At 47.4% G+C, this 24,364-nt stretch overlaps 2 protein-coding genes across 2 annotated transcripts; both read right to left on the bottom strand.

Annotated features, from left to right (window-relative positions):
* LOC141023032 (uncharacterized) lies at window positions 1-1,442 on the bottom strand. The gene is made up of 4 exons (XM_073499335.1): window positions 1,205-1,442; window positions 916-1,130; window positions 783-829; window positions 1-523 (listed from the first exon to the last, which is right to left on the bottom strand). Exons 1-4 carry the CDS (start codon window positions 1,440-1,442, stop codon window positions 1-3), a joined length of 1,023 nt encoding a protein of 340 aa, XP_073355436.1.
* A 22,101-nt stretch (window positions 1,443-23,543) lies between these two features.
* On the bottom strand, window positions 23,544-24,363 carry LOC109760151 (uncharacterized). The gene has a single exon (XM_020318982.4). The coding sequence runs from the start codon at window positions 24,107-24,109 to the stop codon at window positions 23,660-23,662; it is 450 nt and encodes a 149-aa protein (XP_020174571.1). The 5' UTR covers window positions 24,110-24,363; the 3' UTR covers window positions 23,544-23,659.
* Between the last annotated feature and the right edge of the window lies 1 nt (window position 24,364).

Genomic DNA, 24,364 nt, shown 5'->3' with positions numbered 1-24,364 from the left:
CTAGGAACCACTGTTTGGTCTTGGAGGCAAGAAAGCCGCCCTTGCTCCCTTTGCAGCAGTTGAAGCCCTAGTGGCTGGAGCCTTACCCTTTGCAGCAGTAGTAGCAGATCTTGTTGATGGTGCAGTGGCAGAAGATGAAGCCCTTCTTGCTGGTGCTGGTGCAGTGGCAGGAGATGGAGTCCTCCTTGCTGGCTGGAGCGTAGCTTTGTGTATGGCAGAGACAGCATGATGGCAAGGCACTTCTGTCATATCCCACTTCCTACACCCACAACTCTTTTCCTGCAGGTTAACAACATATGTTTTCTCTCCACTTGTCACTTGGTAAAGATGTGGTCCAGCCATCAAAGATTGGCAGTTCCTAGACCACTTCTTTGCTTCTTCCAGTTTCTCTGCATATGTAGGACAAATCTCCCATTTCACAGTATCCGTTTTTGTTCTATTTGCATTGAACTTGACCATCAGCTTTGTCCTAATTCCATCAACCATGGTCCTTATTGGCTTAGCCCTCACATCTAGGACCCACCTATTGAAAACCTCACTTAGATTGTTAACAACTAAGTCTGTCTTGCAGTTCATATCCATGGCATGTCTGGCCCAAGTGTGTTTGGGTATTTTGCTAAGCCACACCCAAGTTGCTTCACACTCTCTCTTTAACTCATCCATTGCAACTTGAAAACCATTTTCAGTATATGAGTAACTTGTTGCATCCATGTATTTTTTTTAATTCTGGCCCTCTAAACCCAGCAATCTGAAAGTTCTGGTAGATATGCCTAAGGCAAAACCTTTGTGGGCAACTGGGGAAGACTCTATTTATGGCTTTCAAAAGACCCTGTATGAAACAACTACAACTACATGAAAGTAACTACAACCACATGAAAGTAACTACATGAAAGTAAGTACAACTAAATATATTACCTTTTGCCTATCTGAAATGATTGTGTACTGTCCAAACTGGCCAGATTGCCCACCTATTGCTACCCTCAGCTGGTATAGAAACCAAGTCCAGGAATCAGTGTTCTCCTTGTCTACAATTCCAAAAGCAATGGGAAAAATGTTGTTGTTCCCATCTCTTCCAGTAGCAGCTAGGATTTGTTGACCAGTAGTGAGCTTTATGAAGCATCCATCCAAACCTACAATATTAGCACAAATGATTAGTACTTGAAAGAACATACAAGTGGCATAAACAACAATACAAGGCAATTACCTATGAATGGTCTGCAGCCATTGAGGAACCCTTCTTTGCATCCATTCAGGCAGATGAACAGTCCATGAAACCTAGGGTTCTTGCTAGGATGCTCCCTAATATATTTTGTAGTCACAATACATCTAGAACCTGGATTGGTGTCTAGGACAGCCTGTAAATAATCCCTAATCCTGGTGTATTGGGCCTTTTGATCTCCTAAAACAACATTCTTTGCTGCCTTCCTAGCCCTGTAGGCCATGTGGGTTGAAATATCCACTCCATACTTGCTCTTGGCAGTGTTAATGATTGTTGTGTTAGGGTCATTCCTCACTGCCTCCTCACAATGTTTTGCAACCCACTTGGCAGTGACTTTGGTGCTCTCTGACACAGAAGGGCATGTGTGCACCAAATACAGCTTCCTAATGGTAAATGTCTTCTTATTTGCAATCTGAGAAGCTGCTATATAAAAAGGGCATTGCTCATCTATGCACTGTGCTATAACCCTGTCACTGCATTTCTATGGTACTCATAGTTCCTGTTCTGTGATATGTGTAGGGTTTGGAGTGCAGTTCTGAACTGGTACACATCAATGAAGCAAAGATGCTTCACAAATTGGTCTTGTGGGTCACCTCTGTCCTCAGCATACTATAACCTTTGCTTCATCTTCTTTGCTCTGCTCTTCCTACCATTGGGCAACACATAAGCCATTGCCTCAGCACCATCATCATCTTCCAAACCCAGGTCTAATGGTTTTTGTTGTCATCATCTGATGGTATCCAGTCATCCTCAAACATTTGCTCTACACTTCCATGTGATCTACTAGTTGGCCCTTTTCTGTGTCTCTTGGCCTTATTCTTCTTCTGAATATGTTGCCCACTCTCTTTCTCCTCTTCATTGTGTTGCTCCTCTTGCACCTCTTCCTCCAATTTCTCCAATTCCTCCTCCTCTTGATCATCATCATCCTCTTCTTCACCTGAGGGCTCATACAGTTCCTCCTCCTCATCTGTATCCCACATCTCCTCAACATCTGTGTTCCCTTGATAATGCAGTAATGGATCATCCCTCTTGTTTTTTCATTTCCTCAAGCCTAGCAACGATATCCCCATATTCTATCAAATTGTCATCATCACTGTGCTCTACATTTTCCATAACTGCAGCTTTCCTTTTCAAAGGAGTGGCATTCTCTTTTTCTTTCTTATTCTTCCTAAACATTGCAATTTCCTTTCTCCTTGTCTCCTCCATAACTTTTTCTATTTGCAGTTGCTCCTCTGAATTGTTTGTGCTCTACTGTGTTTGAAACTGTATTGGTAGTGGTTCTTCTTCTGCTACTTCTGCTGCTGCATCTGAATTTTCTGCTGCTAGATCTACAAGATGTGCATTGAACAACACTCCTTCTTCATCTACCTGATACAGTTGGGGCTCTCCAATTTCCTGCAGAGGGATCTGCTGCTCAATAACATTACCACTGCAATTTATATCTGCAGGTTTGGGGGAACTGGCCCTAACAACTGTCACATTGAAGATCTTCTGCTTCTACTGTACTATGTGGTCTAGAATTTCCTCCAGCATGTCATCATCCTCTACTGCATTCCTTCTATCCCTAGGCCAGGATCCTGCACATAGTACATGTAATCCCTCACCCCATATCCTTCAGTCTCTATCAGTGCAACTAGATTGTAAAATGTGATGTCTGACAACATAATAGTTCTCTCAAGATTATCTCTGTCATGAAAATGCATCCTCAATTCCCAAACCTCATCATCCAGACTGCAAATTTATAAAGAAACATAGTGTTGTATAAGTGTTCAATTATAACACTTATGAAAAAGCAGGACAGCAACAATACAAAGCTTTGGGTTGCTCAAGTAACCAATGTAGTAGAAAGCAAAACACTACAATAACCCTAGCTTTGCTTCATTAAGAACTACTGCAATACAGATCAACACATCACCTAATTCCAAGTATATAACCATAGCTTATTTCAACTAAATAAGACACACACAACACCTAATTTAAACATAATGAGTTAATTTAAGAAAGAAATCATCGCAATAACAATCATAGGCCCAACAATATGCAATGGAGATGGGGAAGGGGATATCACTATACGCTAACCCTAGCCCTATAAACGGATCAGATAATTTAACAGAATGTAATGGATAAGGGAAGGGGATCTCACTATACACCGCCGAAGGATGAGGCGATGTGGTGGCTTCCATTTGGATTCGCCTTCACCGCCGCGGCGAAAGATCTAGCCGCCGCGTATTCCACCGAATACTGCACCTCCGCATCTCGCGTCGCCTTGCTAGGGTTCGAGCTCCCGCAGAGCTCACCGCCTGGGTCGGGATCCGCGTCGCCTGCGCCACTGCCGGGAGGACCGTCGCCGCCAACACCACCTGCTTTCGCCGGAGTTGCCATCTGCCTACGCGACGAGAGGAGGGGAGAGAGCGGCAGGAGAGGGGGGGAGAAGGGGAACAAGCGGCAGACGCGAGGAGGTAGGAGACGAGGGGGGCGAACAGAGGGGGGATGGAGGCACACGGCGCCGTCAAACGCCGTCTAACGGCTGTCGGGACGGCCGACGGTGCCACGTATGCAAAAAAGGGCCCCACCTGTCATAAACAAGCTTAACTGAGCCCGATCCACCGATGAGTGCTTTCTGCAAAAATATTACCGAAGACATGGTGTTTTCTGCAAAAAAAATTATTCTAGTGGTTTTCGCAAACCTTGCCTTCAAAGTGGTGGTTTTGTGCAATTTACTCAAAGTAATCAACCAGAGGGAAGTGAATGGAAGATTTTAAAAATCGGTCTAGTGTACCACGTGTATTAGGCCCGAAGACAGAGAGGGCCAGAATTGGGCCCATAAACTCCACGAGCTATTGGTCAGAGGTACCAAAGGGCCACAATGTTGGGGATCGTAGCAGAAATTTAAAATTTTCTATGTATCACCAAGATCAATCTATGGAGTCATCTAGAAATGAGAGAGAGGGGAGTGCATCTACATACCCTTGTAGATCGCGCGCGGAAGCGTTCAAGAGAACGGGGTTGATGGAGTCGTACTCGTCGTGATCCAAATCACCGATGATCCTAGCGCCGAACGGACGGCACCTCCGCGTTCAACACACGTACGGAGCGGGGACGTCTCCTCCTTCTTGATCCAGCAAGGGGGGAGGAGAAGTTGATGGAGATCCAGCAGCACGACGGCGTGGTGGTGGAAGTAGCGGGATCCCGGCAGGGCTTCGCCAAGCTCAAGCGGGGAGGAAGAGGTGTCACGGGAGGGAGAGAGGCGCGAGGGCTTGGGGTCCTGCTCCCATGCGCCTCCCCACTATATATAGGGGTGGAGGGGGCTGGTTTCTTGCCCTCCAAGTCCATTGGGGCGTTGGCAAAGGTGGGGAAAATAAATCCCATCATTTCCCTTCCCCACCGATTGTCATCCCCCCTTTTTAGGGATCTTGATCTTATCCCTTCGGGATATGATCTTATTCCTTCTAAGGTGGGATCTTGGTGCGCCTTGACCAGGGGTGTGGGGCCTTGCCCCCACTACCCACGTTCATGTGGGTCCCCCCATGCAGGTGGGCCCCACTTTGGAACCTTCTAGAACCTTCCTGGTACAATACCGAAAAATCCCGAACATTTTCCGGTGGCCAAAATAGGACTTCCCATATATAAATCTTTACCTCCGGACCATTCCGGAACTCCTCGTGATGTCCGGGATCTCATCCGGGACTCCGAACAAATTTCGGTTAACCGCATACTAATATCTCTACAACTCTAGCGTCACCGAACCTTAAGTGTGTAGACCCTACGGGTTCGGGAGACATGCAGACATGACCGAGACGACTCTCCGGTCAATAACCAACAGCGGGATCTGGATACCCATGTAGGCTCCCACATGTTCCACGATGATCTCATCGGATGAACCACGATGTCGAGGATTCAATCAATCCTGTATACAATTCCCTTTGTCAATCGGTACGTTACTTGCCCGAGATTCGATCGTCGGTATCCCAATACCTTGTTCAATCTCGTTACCGGCAAGTCACTTTACTCGTACCGTAATGCATGATCCCGTGACCAAACACTTGGTCACATTGAGCTCATTATGATGATGCATTACCGAGTGGGCCCAGAGATACCTCTCCGTCATATGGAGTGACAAATCCCAGTCTCGATTCGTGCGAACCCAACAGACACTTTCGGAGATACCCATAGTGCACCTTTATAGCCACCCAGTTACGTTGTGACGTTTGGCACACCCAAAGCACTCCTATGGTATCCGGGAGTTGCACAATCTCATGGTCTAAGGAAATGATACTTGACATTTGGAAAAAGCTCTAGCAAACGAACTACACGATCTTGTGCTATGCTTACGATTGGGTCTTGTCCATCACATCATTCTCCTAATGATGTGATCCCGTTATCAATGACATCCAATGTCCATAGTCAGGAAACCATGACTATCTGTTGATCAATGAGCTAGTCAACTAGAGGCTCACTAGGGACATGTTGTGGTCTATGTATTCACACATGTATTACGATTTCCGGATAACACAATTATAGCATGAACAATAGACAATTATTATCAACAAGGAAATATAATAATAACCATTTTATTATTGCCTCTAGGGCATATTTCCAACAGTGTCCCACTTGCACTAGAGTCAATAATCTAGTTACATTGTGATGAATCGAACACCCATAGAGTTCTGGTGTTGATCATGTTTTGCTCTAGGGAGAGGTTTAGTCAACGGATCTGCTACATTCAGGTTCGTATGTACTTTACAAATATCTATGTCTCCATTTTGAACATTTTCACGAATGGAGTTGAAGCGACGCTTGATATGCCTGGTCTTCCTGTGAAACCTGGGCTCCTTGGCAAGGGCAATAGCTCCAGTGTTGTCACAGAAGAGAGTCATCGGGCCCGATGCATTGGGAATAACTCCTAGGTCAGTAATGAACTCCTTCACCTAGATTGCTTCTTGTGCTGCCTCTGAGGCCGCCATGTATTCCGCTTCACATGTAGATCCCGCCACAACGCTTTGCTTGCAACTGCACCAGCTTACTGCCCCACCATTCAAAATATACACGTATCCGATTTGTGACTTAGAGTCATCCAGATCTGTGTCGAAGCTAGCATCGACGTAACCCTTTACGACGAGCTCTTCGTCACCTCCATAAACGAGAAACATATCCTTAGTCCTCTTCAGGTACTTTAGGATATTCTTGACTGCTGTCCAGTGTTCCATGCCGGGATTACTTTGGTACCTTCCTACCAAACTTACGGCAAGGTTTACATCAGGTCTGGTACACAGCATGGCATACATAATAGACCCTATGGCCGAGGCATAGGGGACGACACTCATCTTTTCTCTATCTTCTGCCGTGGTCAGGCATTGAGCCGTGCTCAATTGCACACCTTGCAATACAGGCAAGAACCCCTTCTTGGACTGATCCATATTGAACTTCTTCAATATCTTGTCAAGGTACGTACTTTGTGAAAGACCAATGAGGCGTCTTGATCTATCTCTATAGATCTTGATGCCTAATATATAAGCAGCTTCTCCAAGGTCCTTCATTGAAAAACACTTGTTCAAGTAGGCCTTTATGCTTCCCAAGAAGTCTATATCATTTCCCATCAACAGTATGTCATCCACATATAATATGAGAAATGCTACAGAGCTCCCACTCACTTTCTTGTAAACACAGGCTTCTCCATAAGTCTGTGTAAACCCAAACGCTTTGATCATCTCATCAAATCGAATGTTCCAACTCCGAGATGCTTGCACCAGCCCATAGATGGAGCGCTAGAGCTTGCATACCTTGTTAGTATTCTTAGGATCGACAAAACCTTCCGGCTGCATCATATACAATTCTTCCTTAAGAAAGCCGTTAAGGAATGCTGTTTTGACGTCCATTTGCCATATCTCATAATCATAGTATGCGGCAATTGCTAACATGATTCAGACGGACTTCAGCTTCGCTACGGGTGAGAAAGTCTCATCGTAGTCAACCCCTTGAACTTGTCGATAACCCTTAGCGACAAGTCAAGCTTTATAGATGGTAACATTACCATCCGCGTCCGTCTTCTTCTTAAAGATCCATTTGTTTTCTATCGCTCGCCGATCATCGGGCAAGTCTGCCAAAGTCCACACTTTGTTTTCATACATGGATCCTATCTCGGATTGCATGGCTTCAAGCCATTTGTTGGAATCTAGGCCCGCCATTGCTTCTTCATAGTTCGAAGGTTCACCGTTGTCTAACAACATGATTTCCAGGACAGGGTTGCCATACCACTCTGGTGTGGAACATGTCCTCGTGGACCTACGAAGTTCAATAGTAACTTGATCCGAAGTACCTTGATCATCATCATTAGCTTCCTCTCTAGTCAGTGCAGGCACCACAGGAACATCTTCCTGAGCTGCGCTACTTTCCGGTTCAAGAGGTAGTACTTCATCAAGTTCCACTTTCCTCCCACTTACTTCTTTCGAGAGAAACTCTTTCTCCAGAAAGGACCCGTTCTTGGCAACAAAGATCTTGCCTTCGGATTTGAGGTAGAAGGTATACGCAATGGTTTCCTTAGGGTATCCTATGAAGACACATTTTTCCGACTTGGGTTCGAGCTTTTCAGGTTGAAGTTTCTTGACATAAGCATCGCATCCCAAACTTTTAGAAACGACAGCTTAGGTTTCTTCCCAAACCATAATTCATACGGTGTCGTCTCAACGGATTTCGACGGAGCCCTATTTAAAGTGAATGCGGCAGTCTCTAAAGCATAGCCCCAAAATGAGAGCGATAGATCGGTAAGAGACATCATAGATCGCGCCATATCCAATAGAGTGCGATTACGACGTTCGGACACACCATTTCGCTGAGGTGTTCCAGGCGGCGTGAGTTGTGAAACTATTCCACATTTCCTGAAGTGTGTGCCAAATTCGTGACTCAAATATTCCCCTCCACGATCTGATCGTAAGAACTTTATTTTCCTGTCACGTTGATTCTCAACCTCACTCTGAAATTCCTTGAACTTTTCAAAGGTCTCAGACTTGTGTTTCATTAGGTAGACATACCCATATCTACTCAAGTCATCAGTGAGAGTGAGAACATAACGATAGCCACCGCGAGCCTCAACACTCATTGGACCGCACACATCAGTATGTATGATTTCCAATAAGTTGGTTGCTCGCTCCATTGTTCCGGAGAACGGAGTCTTGGTCATCTTACCCATGAGGCATGGTTCACACGTGTCAAATGATTCGTAATCAAGAGACTCCAAAAGTCCATCTGCATGGAGCTTCTTCATGCGTTTGACACCAATGTGACCAAGACGGCAGTGCCACAAGTATGTGGGACTATCATTATCAACCTTACATCTTTTGGTATTCACACTATGAATATGTGTAACACTACGTTCGAGATTCATTAAGAATAAACCATTAACCAGCGGGGCATGACCATGAAACATATCTCTCATATAAATAGAACAACCATTATTCTCAGATTTAAATGAGTAGCCATCTCGAATTAAATGAGATCCTGATACAATGTTCATGCTCAAAGCTGGCACTAAATAACAATTATTGAGGTTTAAAACTAATCCCGTAGGTAAATGTAGAGGTAGCGTGTGGACAGCGATCACATCGACCTTGGAACCATTCCCAATGTGCATCGTCACCTCGTCCTTTGCCAGTCTCCGTTTATTCTGCAGCTCCTGCTTTGAGTTACAAATATGAGCAACCGCACCGGTATCAAATACCCAGGAGCTACTACGAGTGCTGGTAAGGTACACATCAATTACATGTATATCACATATACCTTTGGTGTTGCCGGCCTTCTTGTCCGCTAAGTACTTGGGGCAGTTCCGCTTCCAGTGACCACTTCCCTTGCAATAAAAGCACTCAGTCTCAGGCTTGGGTCCATTCTTTGGCTTCTTCCCGGCAACTGGCTTACCGGGCGCGGCAACTCCCTTGCCGTCCTTCTTGAAGTTCTTCTTACCCTTGCCTTTCTTGAACTTAGTGGTTTTATTCACCATCAACACTTGATGTTCCTTTTTGATCTCCACCTCCGCTGATTTCAGCATTGAATATACCTCAGGAATGGTCTTTTCCATCCCCTGCATATTGAAGTTCATCACAAAGCTCTTGTAGCTCGGTGGAAGCGACTGAAGGATTCTGTCAATGACCGCGTCATCCGGGAGATTAACTCCCAGCTGAGTCAAGCGGTTGTGTAACCCAGACATTTTGAGTATGTGCTCACTGACAGAACTATTTTCCTCCATCTTACAACTGAATAACTTGTCGGAGACTTCATATCTCTCGACCCGGGCATGAGCTTGGAAAACCATTTTCAGCTCTTCGAACATCTCAAATGCTCCGTGTTGCTCAAAACGCTTTTGGAGCCCCGGTTCTAAGCTGTAAAGCATGCCGCACTGAACGAGGGAGTAATCATCAGCACGCTGCAGCCAAGCGTTCATAACGTCTTGGTTCTCTGGGATGGGTGCGTCACCTAGCGGTGCTTCTAGGACATACTCTTTCTTGGCAGCTATGAGGATGATCCTCAGGTTCCGGACCCAGTCCGTATAGTTGCTGCCATCATCTTTCAGCTTGGTTTTCTCTACGAACGCGTTGAAGTTGAGGGCAACATTAGTGTGGGCCATTTGATCTACAAGACATATTGTAAATATTTTAGACTAAGTTCATGATAATTAAGTTCATCTAATCAAATTATTCAATGAACTCCCACTCAGATAGACATCCCTCTAGTCATCTAAGTGAAACATGATCCGAGTCAACTAGGCCGTGTCCGATCATCACGTGAGACGGACTAGTCAACATCGGTCAACATCTTCATGTTGATCGTATCTTCTATACGACTCATGCTCGACCTTTCGGTCTTCCGTGTTCCGAGGCCATGTCTGTACATGCTAGGCTCGTCAAGTCAACCTAAGTGTATTGCGTGTGTAAATCTGGCTTACACCCGTTGTATTCGAACGTTAGAATCTATCACACCCGATCATCACGTGGTGCTTCAAAAAATGAACCTTCGCAACGGTGCACAGTTAGGGGGGACACTTTCTTGAAATTATTGCGAGGGATCATCTTATTTAAGCTACCGTCGTTCTAAGCAAATAAGATGTAAAACATGATAAACATCACATGCAATCAAATAGTGACATGATATGGACAGTATCATATTGCTCCTTTGATCTCCATCTTCGGGGCACCATGGTCATCTTCGTCACCGGCATGACACCATGATCTCCATCATCGTGTCTTCATGAAGTTCTCACGCCAACGATTACTTCTACTTCTATGGCTAACGTGTTTAGCAATAAAGTAAAGTAATTTACATGGCGTTATTCAATGACACGCAGGTCATACAAAAAATAAAGACAACTCCTATGGCTCCTGCCGGTTGTCATACTCATCGACATGCAAGTCGTGATTCCTATTACAAGAACATGATCAATCTCATACATCACATATATTTCATTCATCACATCCTTTTGGCCATATCACATCACAAGGCATATGCCGCAAAAACAAGTTAGACGTCCTCTAATTGTTGTTGCATGTTTTTACGTGGCTTCTATAGGTTTCTAGCAAGAACGTTTCTTACCTACGTAAAACCACAACGTGATATGCCAACTTCTATTTACCCTTCATAAGGACCCTTTTCATCGAATCCGATTCGACTAAAGTGGGAGAGACAGACACCCGCTAGCCACCTTATGCAACTAGTGCATGTCAGTCGGTGGAACCTGTCTCACGTAAGCGTACGTGTAAGGTCGGTCCGGGCCGCTTCATCCCACGATGCCGCCGAAACAAGATAAGACTAGTAGTGGCAAGAAAATTGACAACATCTACGCCCACAACAAGTTTGTGTTCTACTCGTGCATAGAAACTACGCATAGACCTAGCTCTGATTCCACTGTTGGGGATCATAGCAGAAATTTAAAATTTTCTACGTATCACCAAGATCAATCTATGGAGTCATCTAGCAACGAGAGAGAGGGGAGTGCATCTACATACCCTTGTAGATCGCGCGCGGAAGCGTTCAAGAGAACGGGGTTGATGGAGTCGTACTCGTCGTGATCCAAATCACCGATGATCCTAGCGCCGAACGGACGGCACCTCCGCAATCAACACACGTACGGAGCGGGGACGTCTCCTCCTTCTTGATCCAGCAAGGGGGGAGGAGAAGTTGATGGAGATCCAGCAGCACGACGGCGTGGTGGTGGAAGTAGCGGGATCCCGGCAGGGCTTCGCCAAGCGCAAGCGGGGAGGAAGAGGTGTCACGAGAGGGAGAGAGGCGCGAGGGCTTGGGGTCCTGCTCCCCTGCGCCTCCCCACTATATATAGGGGTGGAGGGGGCTGGTTTCATGCCCTCCAAGTCCATTGGGGCGTTGGCAAATGTGGGGAAAAGAAATCCCATCATTTCCCTTCCCCACCGATTGTTATCCCCCCTTTTTAGGGATCTTGATCTTATCCCTTCGGGATATGATCTTATTCCTTCTAAGGTGGGATCTTGGTGCGCCGTGACCAGGGGTGTGGGGCCTTGCCCCCACTACCCACGTTCATGTGGGTCCCTGTTGGAAATATGCCCTAGAGGCAATAATAAATGGTTATTATTATATTTCTTTGTTCATGATAATTGTCTATTGTTCATGCTATAATTGTGTTATCCGGAAATCGTAATACATGTGTGAATACATAGACCACAACGTGTCCCTAGTAAGCCTCTAGTTGACTAGCTCGTTGATCCACAGATAGTCATGGTTTCCTGACTATGGACATTGGATGTCATTGATAACGGGATCACATCATTAGGAGAATGATGTGATGGACAAGACCCAATCCTAAGCATAGCTCAGAGATCGTGTAGTTCGTTTGCTAGAGCTTTTCCAATGTCAAGTATCTTTTCCTTAGACCATGAGATCGTGCAACTCCCGGATACCGTAGGAGTGCTTTGGGTGTGCCAAACGTCACAACGTAACTGGGTGACTATAAAGGTACACTATGGGTATCTCCGAAAGTGTCTGTTGAGTTGGCACGGATCGAGACTAGGATTTGTCACTCCGTATGACGGAGAGGTATCTCTGGGCCCACTCGGTAATGCATCATCATAATGAGCTCAATGTGACTAAGGAGTTATCCACGGGATCATGCATTACAGTACGAGTAAAGTGACTTGCCGGTAACGAGATTGAACAAGGTATTGGGATACCGACGATCGAATCTCGGGCAAGTAATGTACCGATTGACAAAGGGAATTGTATACGGGATTGATTGAATCCTCGACATCGTGGTTCATCCGATGAGATCATCGTGGAGCATGTGGGAGCCAACATGGGTATCCAGATCCCGCTGTTGGTTATTGACCGGAGAGGCGTCTCGGTCATGTCTGCATGTCTCCCGAACCCGTAGGGTCTACACACTTAAGGTTCGGTGACGCTAGGGTTGTAGAGATGTTAGTATGCGGAAACCCGAAAGTTTTTCGGAGCCCCGGATGAGATCCCGGACGTCACGAGGAGTTCCGGAATGGTCCGGAGGTGAAGAATTATATATAGGAAGTCCAGTTTCGGCCACCGGGAAAGTTTCGGGGGTTATTGGTATTGTACCGGGACCACCGGAAGGGTCCCGGGGGTCCACCGGGTGGGGCCACCTATCCCGGAGGGCCCCATGGGCTGAAGTGGGAAGGGAACCAGCCCTTAGTGGGCTGGGGCGCCCCCCCTTGGGCCTCCCCCTGCGCCTAGGGTTGGAAACCCTAGGGGTGGGGGGCGCCCCACTTGGCTTGGGGGGGAAGCCACCCCCCTTCCCTTGCCCCCCCATGTAGATGGGTTCCAGGGCCGGCGCCCCCCCTCCAGGGGTCCTATAAATAGTGGGGGGAGGGAGGGCAGCAGCACCACAGCCCCTGGCGCCTCCCTCTCCCCCTGCAACACCTCTCCTTCCCGCTTGCGCTTGGCGAAGCCCTGCCGGGATCCCGCTACTTCCACCACCACGCCGTCGTGCTGCTGGATCTCCATCAACCTCTCCTTCCCCCTTGCTGGATCAAGAAGGAGGAGACGTCGCTGCTCCGTACGTGTGTTGAACGCGGAGGTGTCGTCCGTTCGGCACTCGGTCATCGGTGATTTGGATCACGGCGAGTACGACTCCATCAACCCCGTTCATTGGAACGCTTCCGCTCGTGATCTACAAGGGTATGTAGATGCACTCCTTTCCCCTCGTTGCTAGTATACTCCATAGATGGATCTTGGTGATGCGTAGGAAATTTTAAAATTCTGCTACGTTCCCCAACAGTGGCATCATGAGCCAGGCCTATGCGTAGTTACTATGCACGAGTAGAACACAAAGCAGTTGTGGGCGTAGATGTTGCCAATTCTTCTTGCCGCTACTAGTCTTATCTTGTTTCGGCGGTATTGTGGGATGAAGCGGCCCGGACCGACCTTACACGTACGCTTACGTGAGACAGGTTCCACCGACTGACATGCACTAGTTGCATAAGGTGGCTAGCGGGTGTCTGTCTCTCCCACTTTAGTCGAATCGGATTCGATGAAAAGGGTCCTTATGAAGGGTAAGTAGAAATTGGCATATCAAGTTGTGGTTTTACGTAGGTAAGAAACGTTCTTGCTAGAAACCTATACAAGCCACGTAAAAACTTGCAACAACAATTAGAGGACGTCTAACTTGTTTTTGCAGCATGTGCCTTGTGATGTGTTATGGCCAGAAGATGTGATGAATGATATATGTGATGTATGAGATTGATCATATTCTTGCAATAGGAATCACGACTTGCATGTCGATGAGTATGACAACCGGCAGGAGCCATAGGAGTTGTCTTTATTTTTTGTATGACCTGCGTGTCATTGAATAACGCCATGTAAATTACTTTACTTTATTGCTAAGCGCGTTAGCCATAGAAGTAGAAGTAATCGTTGGCGTGAAAACTTCATGAAGACACAATGATGGAGATCATGATGGCTGAGATCATGGTGTCATGCCGGTGATGAAGATGATCATGGTGCCCCGAAGATGGAGATCAAAGGAGCAAAATGATATTGGCCATATCATGTCACTATTTGATTGCATGTGATGTTTATCATGTTTTGCATCTTATTTTCTTAGAACGACGGTAGTAAGTAAGATGATCCCTTATAATAATTTCAAGAAAGTGTTCCCCCTAACTGTGCACCGTTGCGAAGGTTCGTTGTTTCGAAGCACCACGTGATGATCGGGTGTGATAGATTCTAACGTTCGCATACAACGGGTGTTGACGAGCCTAGTATGTACAGACATGGCCTCGGAACACACGCAATACACTTAGGTTGACTTGACGAGCCTAGCATGTACAGACATGGCCTCGGAACACGGAGGACCGAAAGGTCGAGCATGAGTCATATAGAAGATACGATCAACATGGAGATGTTCACCGATCTTGACTAGTCCGTCTCACGTGATGATCGGACACGGCCTAGTTAAACTCGGATCATGTTTCACTTAGATGACTAGAGGGATGTCTATCTGAGTGGGAGTTCATTGAATAATTTGATCATATGAACTTAATTATCATGAACTTAGTCTAAAATCTTTACAATATGTCTTGTAGATCAAATGGCCCACGTTGTCCTCAACTTCAACGCGTTCCTAGAGAAAACCAAGCTGAAAGATGATGGCAGCAACTATACGGACTGGGTCCGGAACCTGAGGATCATCCTCATAGCTGCCAAGAAAGATTATGTCCTAGAAGCACCGCTAGGTGAAGCACCCATCCCAGAGAACCAAGACGTTATGAACGCTTGGCAATCACGTGCTGATGATTACTCCCTCGTTCAGTGCGGCATGCTTTACAGCTTAGAACCGGGTCTCCAAAAGCGTTTTGAGAAACATGGAGCATACAAGATGTTCGAAGAGCTGAAAATGGTTTTCCAAGCTCATGCCCGGGTCGAGAGATATGAAGTCTCCGACAAGTTCTTCAGCTGTAAAATGGAGGAAAATAGTTCTGTTAGTGAGCACATACTCAGAATGTCTGGGTTACACAACCGCTTGTCTCAGCTGGGAGTTAATCTCCCGGATGACGCGGTCATTGATAGAATCCTTCAGTCGCTTCCACCGAGCTACAAGAGCTTTGTGATGAACTTCAATATGCAGGGGATGGAAAAGACCATTCCTGAGGTATATTCGATGCTGAAATCAGCGGAGGTGGAGATCAGAAAGGAACATCAAGTGTTGATGGTGAATAAAACCACTAAGTTCAAGAAAGGCAAGGGTAAGAAAAACATCAAGAAGGACGGCAAGGGAGTTGCTGCGCCCGGTAAGCCAGTTGCCGGGAAGAAGTCAAAGAATGGACCCAAGCCTGAGACTGAGTGCTTTTATTGCAAGGGAAGTGGTCACTGGAAGCGGAACTGCCCCAAATACTTAGCGGACAAGAAGGTCGGCAACACCAAAGGTATATGTGATATACATGTAATTGATGTGTACCTTACCAGTACTCGTAGTAGCTCCTGGGTATTTGATACCGGTGCGGTTGCTCATATTTGTAACTCAAAACAGGAACTGCGGAATAAGCGGAGACTGGCAAAGGACGAGGTGACGATGCGCGTCGGGAATGGTTCCAAGGTCGATGTGATCGCCGTCGGCACGCTGCCTCTACATTTACCTACGGGATTAGTTTTAAACCTCAATAATTGTTATTTAGTGCCAGCTTTGAGCATGAACATTGTACCTGGATCTCGTTTAATTCGAGATGGCTACTCATTTAAATCTGAGAATAATGGTTGTTCTATTTATATGAGAGATATATTTTATGGTCATGCCCCGCTGGTCAATGGTTTATTCTTGATGAATCTCGAACGTGATGTTACACATATTCATAGTGTGAATACAACCAGCCCAGCAATAGGCAAGGACTGGCTGAAATCCAAAAGATGTAAAGTTGATAACGATAGTCCCACATACTTGTGGCATTGCCGCCTTGGTCATATTGGTGTCAAACGCATGAAGAAGCTCCATGCAGATGGACTTTTGGAGTCTCTTGATTACGAATCATTTGACACGTGCGAACCATGCCTCATGGGTAAGATGACCAAGACTCCGTTCTCCGGAACAATGGAGCGAGCAACCAACTTATTGGAAATCATACATACTGATGTGTGCGGTCCAATGAGTGTTGAGGCTCGCGGTGGCTATCGTTATGTTCTCACTCTCACTGATGACTTGAGTAGATATGGGTATGTCTACCTAATGAAACACAAGTCTGAGACCTTTGAAAAGTTCAAGGAATTTCAGAGTGAGGTTGAGAATCAACGTGACAGGAAAATAAAGTTCTTACGATCAGATCGTGGTGGAGAATATTTAAGTCATGAATTTGGTACGCACTTAAGGAAATGTGGAATCGTTTCACAACTCACGCCGCCTGGAACACCTCAGCGAAACAGTGTGTCCGAACGTCGTAATCGCACTCTATTGGATATGGTGCGATCTATGATGTCTCTTACCGATCTACCGCTCTCATTTTGGGGCTATGCTTTAGAGACTGCCGCATTCACTTTAAATAGGGCTCCGTCGAAATCCGTTGAGACGACACCGTATGAATTATGGTTTGGGAAGAAACCTAAGCTTTCGTTTCTAAAAGTTTGGGGATGCGATGCTTATGTAAAGAAACTTCAACCTGAAAAACTCGAACCCAAGTCGGAAAAATGCGTCTTCATAGGATACCCTAAGGAAACTATTGGGAATACCTTCTACCTCAGATCCGAAGGCAAGATCTTTGTTGCCAAGAATGGGTCCTTTCTGGAGAAAGAGTTTCTCTCGAAAGAATTGAGTGGGAGGAAAGTGGAACTTGATGAGGTGATAGTCACCCCTTCCGAGCCGGAAAGTAGCGTAGCGCGGGAAGATGTTCCTGTGGTGCCTACACCGACTGGGGAGGAAGTTAATGATGATGATCATGAAGCTTCAGATCAAGTTACTGCTGAACTTCGTAGGTCCACAAGGACACGTTCCGCACCAGAGTGGTACGGCAACTCTGTCCTGGAAATCATGTTGTTAGACAACGGTGAACCTTCGAACTATGAAGAAGCGATGGCGGGCCCGGATACCGACAAATGGCTAGAAGCCATGAAATCCGAGATAGGATCCATGTATGAAAACGAAGTATGGACTTTGACTGACTTGCCCAATGATCGGCGAGCCATAGAAAATAAATGGATCTTTAAGAAGAAGAGAGACGCGGATGGTAATGTGACCATCTATAAGGCTCGACTTGTCGCTAAGGGTTATCGACAAGTTCAAGGGGTTGACTACGATGAGACTTTCTCACCCGTAGCGAAGCTGAAGTCTGTACGAATCATGTTAGCAATTGCCGCATACTATGATTATGAGATATGGCAGATGGACGTCAAAACGGCATTCCTTAACGGCTTCCTTAAGGAAGAATTGTATATGATGCAGCCGGAAGGTTTTGTCGATCCTAAGAATGCTGACAAGGTATGCAAGCTCCAGCGCTCCATCTATGGGCTGGTGCAAGCATCTCGGAGTTGGAACATTCGTTTTGATGAGATGATCAAAGCGTTTGGGTTTACACAGACTTATGGAGAAGCCTGTGTTTACAAGAAAGTGAGTGGGAGCTCTGTAGCATTCCTCTTATTATATGTGGATGACATACTATTGATGGGAAATGATATAGAATTCTTGGAAAGTATAAAGGCCTATTTGAATAAGTGTTTTTCAATGAAGGACCTTGGAGAAGCTGCTTATATATTAGGCATCAAGATTTATAGAGATAGATCAAGACGCCTCATTGGTCTTTCACAGAGTACGTACCTTGACAAGATATTGAAGAAGTTCAATATGGATCAGTCCAAGAAGGGGTTCTTGCCTGTATTGCAAGGTGTGCAATTGAGCACGGCTCAATGCCCGACCACAGCAGAAGATAGAGAAAAGATGAGTGTCATCCCCTATGCCTCGGCCATAGGGTCTATTATGTATGCCATGCTGTGTACCAGACCTGATGTAAACCTTGCCGTAAGTTTGGTAGGAAGGTACCAAAGTAATCCCGGCATGGAACACTGGACAGCGGTCAAGAATATCCTGAAGTACCTGAAGAGGACTAAGGATATGTATCTCGTTTATGGAGGTGACGAAGAGCTCGTCGTAAAGGGTTACGTCGACGCAAGCTTCGACACAGATCTGGATGACTCGAAGTCACAAACCGGATACGTGTATATTTTGAATGGAGGAGCAGTAAGCTGGTGCAGTTGCAAGCAAAGCGTCGTGGCGGGATCCACATGTGAAGCGGAGTACATGGCGGCCTCAGAGGCAGCACAGGAAGCAGTCTGGATAAAGGAGTTCATTACTGACCTAGGGGTGATTCCCAATGCGTCGGGCCCGATGACTCTCTTCTGTGACAACACTGGAGCTATTGCCCTTGCGAAGGAGCCCAGATTTCACAGGAACACCAGGCATATCAAGCGTCGCTTCAACTCCATTCGTGAAAGTGTTCAAAATGGAGACATAGATATTTGTAAAGTACATACGGACCTGAATGTAGCAGATCCGTTGACTAAACCTCTCCCTAGAGCAAAACATGATCAACACCAGAACGCTATGGGTGTTCGATTCATCACAATGTAACTAGATTATTGACTCTAGTGCAAGTGGGAGACTGTTGGAAATATGCCCTAGAGGCAATAATAAATGGTTATTATTATATTTCGTTGTTCATGATAATTGTCTATTGTTCATGCTATAATTGTGTTATCTGGAAATCGTAATACATGTGTGAATACATAGACCACAACGTGTCCCTGGAAAGCCTCTAGTTGACTAGCTCGTTGATCAACAGATAGTCATGGTTTCCTGACTATGGACATTGGATGTCATTGATAACGGGATCACATCATTAGGAGAATGATGTGATGGACAAGACCCAATCCTAAGCATAGCTCAAAGATCGTGTAGTTCGTTTGCTAGAGCTTTTCCAATGTCAAGTATCTTTTCCTTAGACCATGAGATCGTGCAACTCCCGGATACCGTAGGAGTGCTTTGGGTGTGCCAAACGTCACAACGTAACTGGGTGACTATAAAGGTACACTACGGGTATCTCCGAAAGTGTCTGTTGAGTTGGCACGGATCGAGACTGGGATTTGTCACTCCGTATGACGGAGAGGTATCTCTGGGCCCACTCGGTAATGCATCCTCATAATGAGCTCAATGTGACTAAGGAGTTAGCCACGGGATCATGCATTACTGTACGAGTAAAGTGACTTGCCGATAATGAGATTGAACAAGGTATTGGGATACCGACGATCGAATCTCGGGCAAGTAACGTACCGATTGACAAAGGGAATTGTATGCGGGATTGATTGAATCCTCGACATCGTGGTTCATCCGATGAGATCATCGTGGAGCATGTGGGAGCCAACATGGGTATCCAGATCCCGCTGTTGGTTATTGACCGGAGAGGCGTCTCGGTCATGTCTGCATGTCTCCCGAACCCGTAGGGTCTACACACTTAAGGTTCGGTGACGCTAGGGTTGTAGAGATGTTAGTATGCGGAAACCCAAAAGTTGTTCGGAGTCCCGGATGAGATCCCGGACGTCCCGAGGAGTTCCGGAATGGTCTGGAGGTGAAGAATTATATATAGGAAGTCCAGTTTCGGCCACCGGGAAAGTTTCGGGGGTTATCGGTATTGTATCGGGACCACCGGAAGGGTCCCGGGGGTCCATCGGGTGGGCCACCTATCCCGGAGGGCCCCATGGGCTGAAGTGGGAAGGGAACCAGCCCTTAGTGGGCTGGGGCGCCCCCCCTTGGGCCTCCCCCTGCGCCTAGGGTTGGAAACCCTAGGGGTGGGGGGCGCCCCACTTGGCTTGGGGGGGAAGCCGCCCCCTTCCCCTTGGCCGCCGCCCCCCCCATGTAGATGGGTTCCAGGGCCGGCGCCCCCCCCTCCAGGGGTCCTATAAATAGTGGGGGGAGGGAGGGCAGCAGCACCACAGCCCCTGGCGCCTCCCTCTCCCCCTGCAACACCTCTCCTTCCCGCTTGCGCTTGGCGAAGCCCTGCCGGGATCCCGCTACTTCCACCACCACGCCGTCGTGCTGCTGGATCTCCATCAACCTCTCCTTCCCCCTTGCTGGATCAAGAAGGAGGAGACGTCGCTGCTCCGTACGTGTGTTGAACGCAGAGGTGTCGTCCGTTCGGCACTCGGTCATCGGTGATTTGGATCACGGCGAGTACGACTCCATCAACCCCGTTCATTGGAACGCTTCCGCTCGCGATCTACAAGGGTATGTAGATGCACTCCTTTCCCCTCGTTGCTAGTATACTTCATAGATGGATCTTCGTGATGCGTAGGAAATTTTAAAATTCTGCTACGTTCCCCAACAGTCCCCCCATGCAGGTGGGCCCCACTTCGGAACCTTCTAGAACCTTCCCGGTACAATACCGAAAAATCCCGAACATTTTCCGGTGGCCAAAATAGGACTTCCCATATATAAATCTTTACCTCCGGACCATTCCGGAACTCCTCGTGACGTCCGGGATCTCATCCGGGACTCCGAACAACTTTCGGTTAACTGCATACTAATATCTCTACAACTCTAGCGTCACCGAACCTTAAGTGTGTAGACCCTACGGGTTCGGGAGACATGTAGACATGACCGAGACGACTCTACAGTCAATAACCAACAGCGGGATCTGGATACCCATGTAGGCTCCCACATGTTCCACGATGATCTCATCGGATGAACCACGATGTCGAGGATTCAATCAATCCCGTATACAATTCCCTTTGTCAATCGGTACGTTACTTGCCCGAGATTCGATCGTCGGTATCCCAATACCTTGTTCAATCTTGTTACCGGCAAGTCACTTTACTCGTACCGTAATGCATGATCCCGTGACCAAACACTTGGTCACATTGAGCTCATTATGATGATGCATTACCGAGTGGGCCCAGAGATACCTCTCCGTCATACGGAGTGACAAATCCCAGTCTCGATTCGTGCCAACCCAACAGACACTTTCGGAGATACCCGTAGTGCACCTTTATAGCCACCCAGTTACGTTGTGACGTTTGGCACACCCAAAGCACTCCTATGGTATCCGGGAGTTGCACAATCTCATGGTCTAAGGAAATGATACTTGACATTTGGAAAAAGCTCAAGCAAACGAACTACACGATCTTGTGCTATGCTTAGGATTGGGTCTTGTCCATCACATCATTCTCCTAATGATGTGATCCCGTTATCAATGACATCCAATGTCCATAGTCAGGAAACCATGACTATCAGTTGATCAACGAGCTAGTCAACTAGAGGCTCACTAGGGACATGTTGTGGTCTATGTATTCACACATGTATTACGATTTCCGGATAACACAATTATAGCATGAACAATAGACAATTATTATGAACAAGGAAATATAATAATAACCATTTTATTATTGCCTCTAGGGCATATTTCCAACACATAATGACGCTGAATGTCCCACGAGCCATTGACATGCCGAATTGGCACAGATCCTTATGGGTCAGATTGACTCAGGCTGTAAATGCTATAAGCAAGCAGGTCGTTAGTGGGTCGACCCACCAACTTTTCCTAAATCTTGTAGGCCTCTTACTGGGCCGACCTTTTTAACTAAACGGGCCACTATTAGGCCCGTACCACGTGTCGACGTTTTATAGGCACATAGAGTTCGTTGGATGGGCGACATATGTCATAGGGTAGAGCTGACATGTGGCCCCATTGGCGAATGAGAAGCCGACATGTGGGAAATTATCATTGGTCGAAGCTGTTAACAGATATTGGATCTGAAACCCGCACAGCTTAACGGCGACCCATTACGGTGGTTGTCATGTGTCAGTTACCCTTGAAGAACACTTCCATGACGCACCCGTTATCATCATGAAAGTGTACACTTCCTTGATGAAAAAGTGGTTTTCATGGAACACATCCCCGACACACAGGTATAACTTTCTTGATTCTATCATAAATCCGTCACAGATGTACATGGGTGACAGAAAATGTGACCTATTATGACAAATGTGTATCACCAAATTGACCGTAGCAGCAGCCAAGAGAGCTCACTAGACATGCCTCCTTGCACCGCCCGCCATTGTCCAAACGCCGGATTAGGGAGGTCCCAACAGGTTCTTGGCCAGCACGCCCCCAGCCTCACCGCCACTGCACCGCCACCCACACCAACCAGCCGCCGAGGCCCGGGCGACCGCAGCCAAAGTTGCCCACGACCCGCACTGCAGGATGGGGATGATCTGGACCGACCATTGCAGTAGCTGCCCTCGCCGCCTAGCCATGTGTGCACCGCCACCATGACATTTGTCACGCCACTGTCGTCGACCAGCTCCGGGATGCAACTGCGCCATGGCACGCGCCGCCTAGCGCCACGTCCACGGCCTGGATGCCTCAGTCTGCGAAGAGATATCCGGGCGCGCCCCCTGGCGACGGCGAGGGAGAGGGAGTGGGAGTGGGAGGTGGGGGCGGCGGCGGGAACATGTTTCCTCCCCGTCACCACGTGTGGGGTGACGCAGGAGGGAAGGGGAGAGGGACTAAACCAACAGGAAGGTGACCTAGAGGTTTCATTTGAGGCTTTAGATGACACTCTGGGTAGTGCTTTTGAGCTACCCGAGTGGCCAAGAGATTCGGCCCGGATACAGACCGAACTTTGGATGAAGCCCGGAAGTTTTTGTCGCATGAGACATAACACGCAGATTTGAATGGGTCACATATAAGAAATCCCATTCTTCTCGAGAATGGGCTCGGGCGGGAACTGATTTATACACTCTTTTCTCCTCCATTGTTAACACCAGAAAGCTTGAGAAGCTTCTCCTCTTCTTTTTTTGTGAAGAGAAGAAACTTCTCCTCTTGTGTCCTAATAAAGGCGGATGAGCCCTCCGTCCACGGTCCACCAATCCATGTTTGATTTAACAAAGGCAATAATAAATCTCTCGCAACAATAATCGGTAATGCTATCTGGCTGATGTTTCTGGGGAAGAGAATAGCAAACAAACGCATTTTGCTAGCAGTTTTAGTTACGACGCGAGATCAAACGATGGCAGATTCTGCTCATGTTTGGCTTAAAATTTACTTTTTCCTAGAAACTATCACACATCTTTGAACAAAATGACATGCTTCTCTGAATAAACTGCGAGAGAGAAAAAAGAAACATTCGCAAATGCCACCCCTCACAGCAAACGTTCGCCAGGGGTCCATAATAATTCACAGCTTCAACAAATTAAAGTTAAACAGCCCCACGTCTAAATATGTACGATCGTATGATTCGTATCAGACACCATCGCAGAATGCAAAGAGCAAAATCATGCCTACGTGCACATACACGAAGCAGTCATGTTCAGCGTAATAATTAAAACATCAGCATGCATGCATGCATGCATGGCCAAACGGCAGCGACGATGTCACGATGGCAGCTCGTCTCGTGCAATGCCGCCGTGGGGCAGCGATGCACCTGTGCGCGCTACGTCCACACGCAGGCGACGCAGCCGCAGAGGGAGGCGAGGACGCGCCGCACCGAGCCGGCCAACGCCGCGGCGCAGCGGCGAACGGGGTCGACGTCCACGTCGCACTCGCACTCGGGGCACGGCCGGAGCAGGATGCGGCAGCGGCGGCGCCAGGCCCTGCTGAGGCAGCCCCTTTCGCGCGGCGTGACGACGATGGCGGACTGGAGGTAGGCGGACGCGGCGTGCTTGAGCAGCTGGTTGCGGATGGGGATGTTGGAGGTGTCGAAGTCGTGGAGGTCGGAGGAGCTGCCGCCGCCGCCGCCGCCGCCGCCCAGCTCCGAGAGCACGTCCCGGAGGCTCGTGTACTCGGAGCTGCCGCTGCTGCTCCAGCTCGACGGCCTCGACCGGGCGGACCGGGGCGGCGGCGGCGACGACGGTGCCTCCGGCGCCTGGGCGTCAGCGTCCATCGTCGTCACCAAGGTCCATGCGATTCGTTAGCCTTCAGAGCGCTTGTATCTGATTCTTGCAAAGATTCTTTTGAAGAGCAACGCCGATTGTTAACCTCGGAATCTCAATCCCGGCGATTGTTTCAGAACCTCATGCCCTTATAATTTAATTTGATAAATATAAAGGGATAAGAAGGAAAGGAAAACGAGGTTAAACACTTGGATTGATTAGCGTGCTTCTATTTTCTAACTGCAATGCCTAAATGTAGGGAGGAC

The sequence above is a fragment of the Aegilops tauschii genome, chromosome 5 (assembly GCF_002575655.3).
Source record: "Aegilops tauschii subsp. strangulata cultivar AL8/78 chromosome 5, Aet v6.0, whole genome shotgun sequence".
NCBI lineage: Eukaryota > Viridiplantae > Streptophyta > Magnoliopsida > Poales > Poaceae > Aegilops > Aegilops tauschii.
The sequence above is the reverse complement of the archived record's forward strand: the minus strand, read 5'-3'. Positions and strand labels throughout refer to the sequence as shown.

Bases quoted from the DNA above. Each gene is read 5' to 3' on its own strand.
- LOC141023032 (XM_073499335.1), bottom strand. From the start codon at position 1,442: ATGGCCTACAGGGCTAGGAAGGCAGCAAAGAATGTTGTTTTAGGAGAT. The intron at 830-915 runs GTAATATATTTA...TGTTTCATACAG, and splicing joins TCATTTCAGATAGGCAAAAG to GGTCTTTTGAAAGCCATAAA. The intron at 524-782 runs GTTTTGCCTTAG...GGTTTTCAATAG, and splicing joins TTCCCCAGTTGCCCACAAAG to GTGGGTCCTAGATGTGAGGG.
- LOC109760151 (XM_020318982.4), bottom strand. From the start codon at position 24,109: ATGGACGCTGACGCCCAGGCGCCGGAGGCACCGTCGTCGCCGCCGCCG.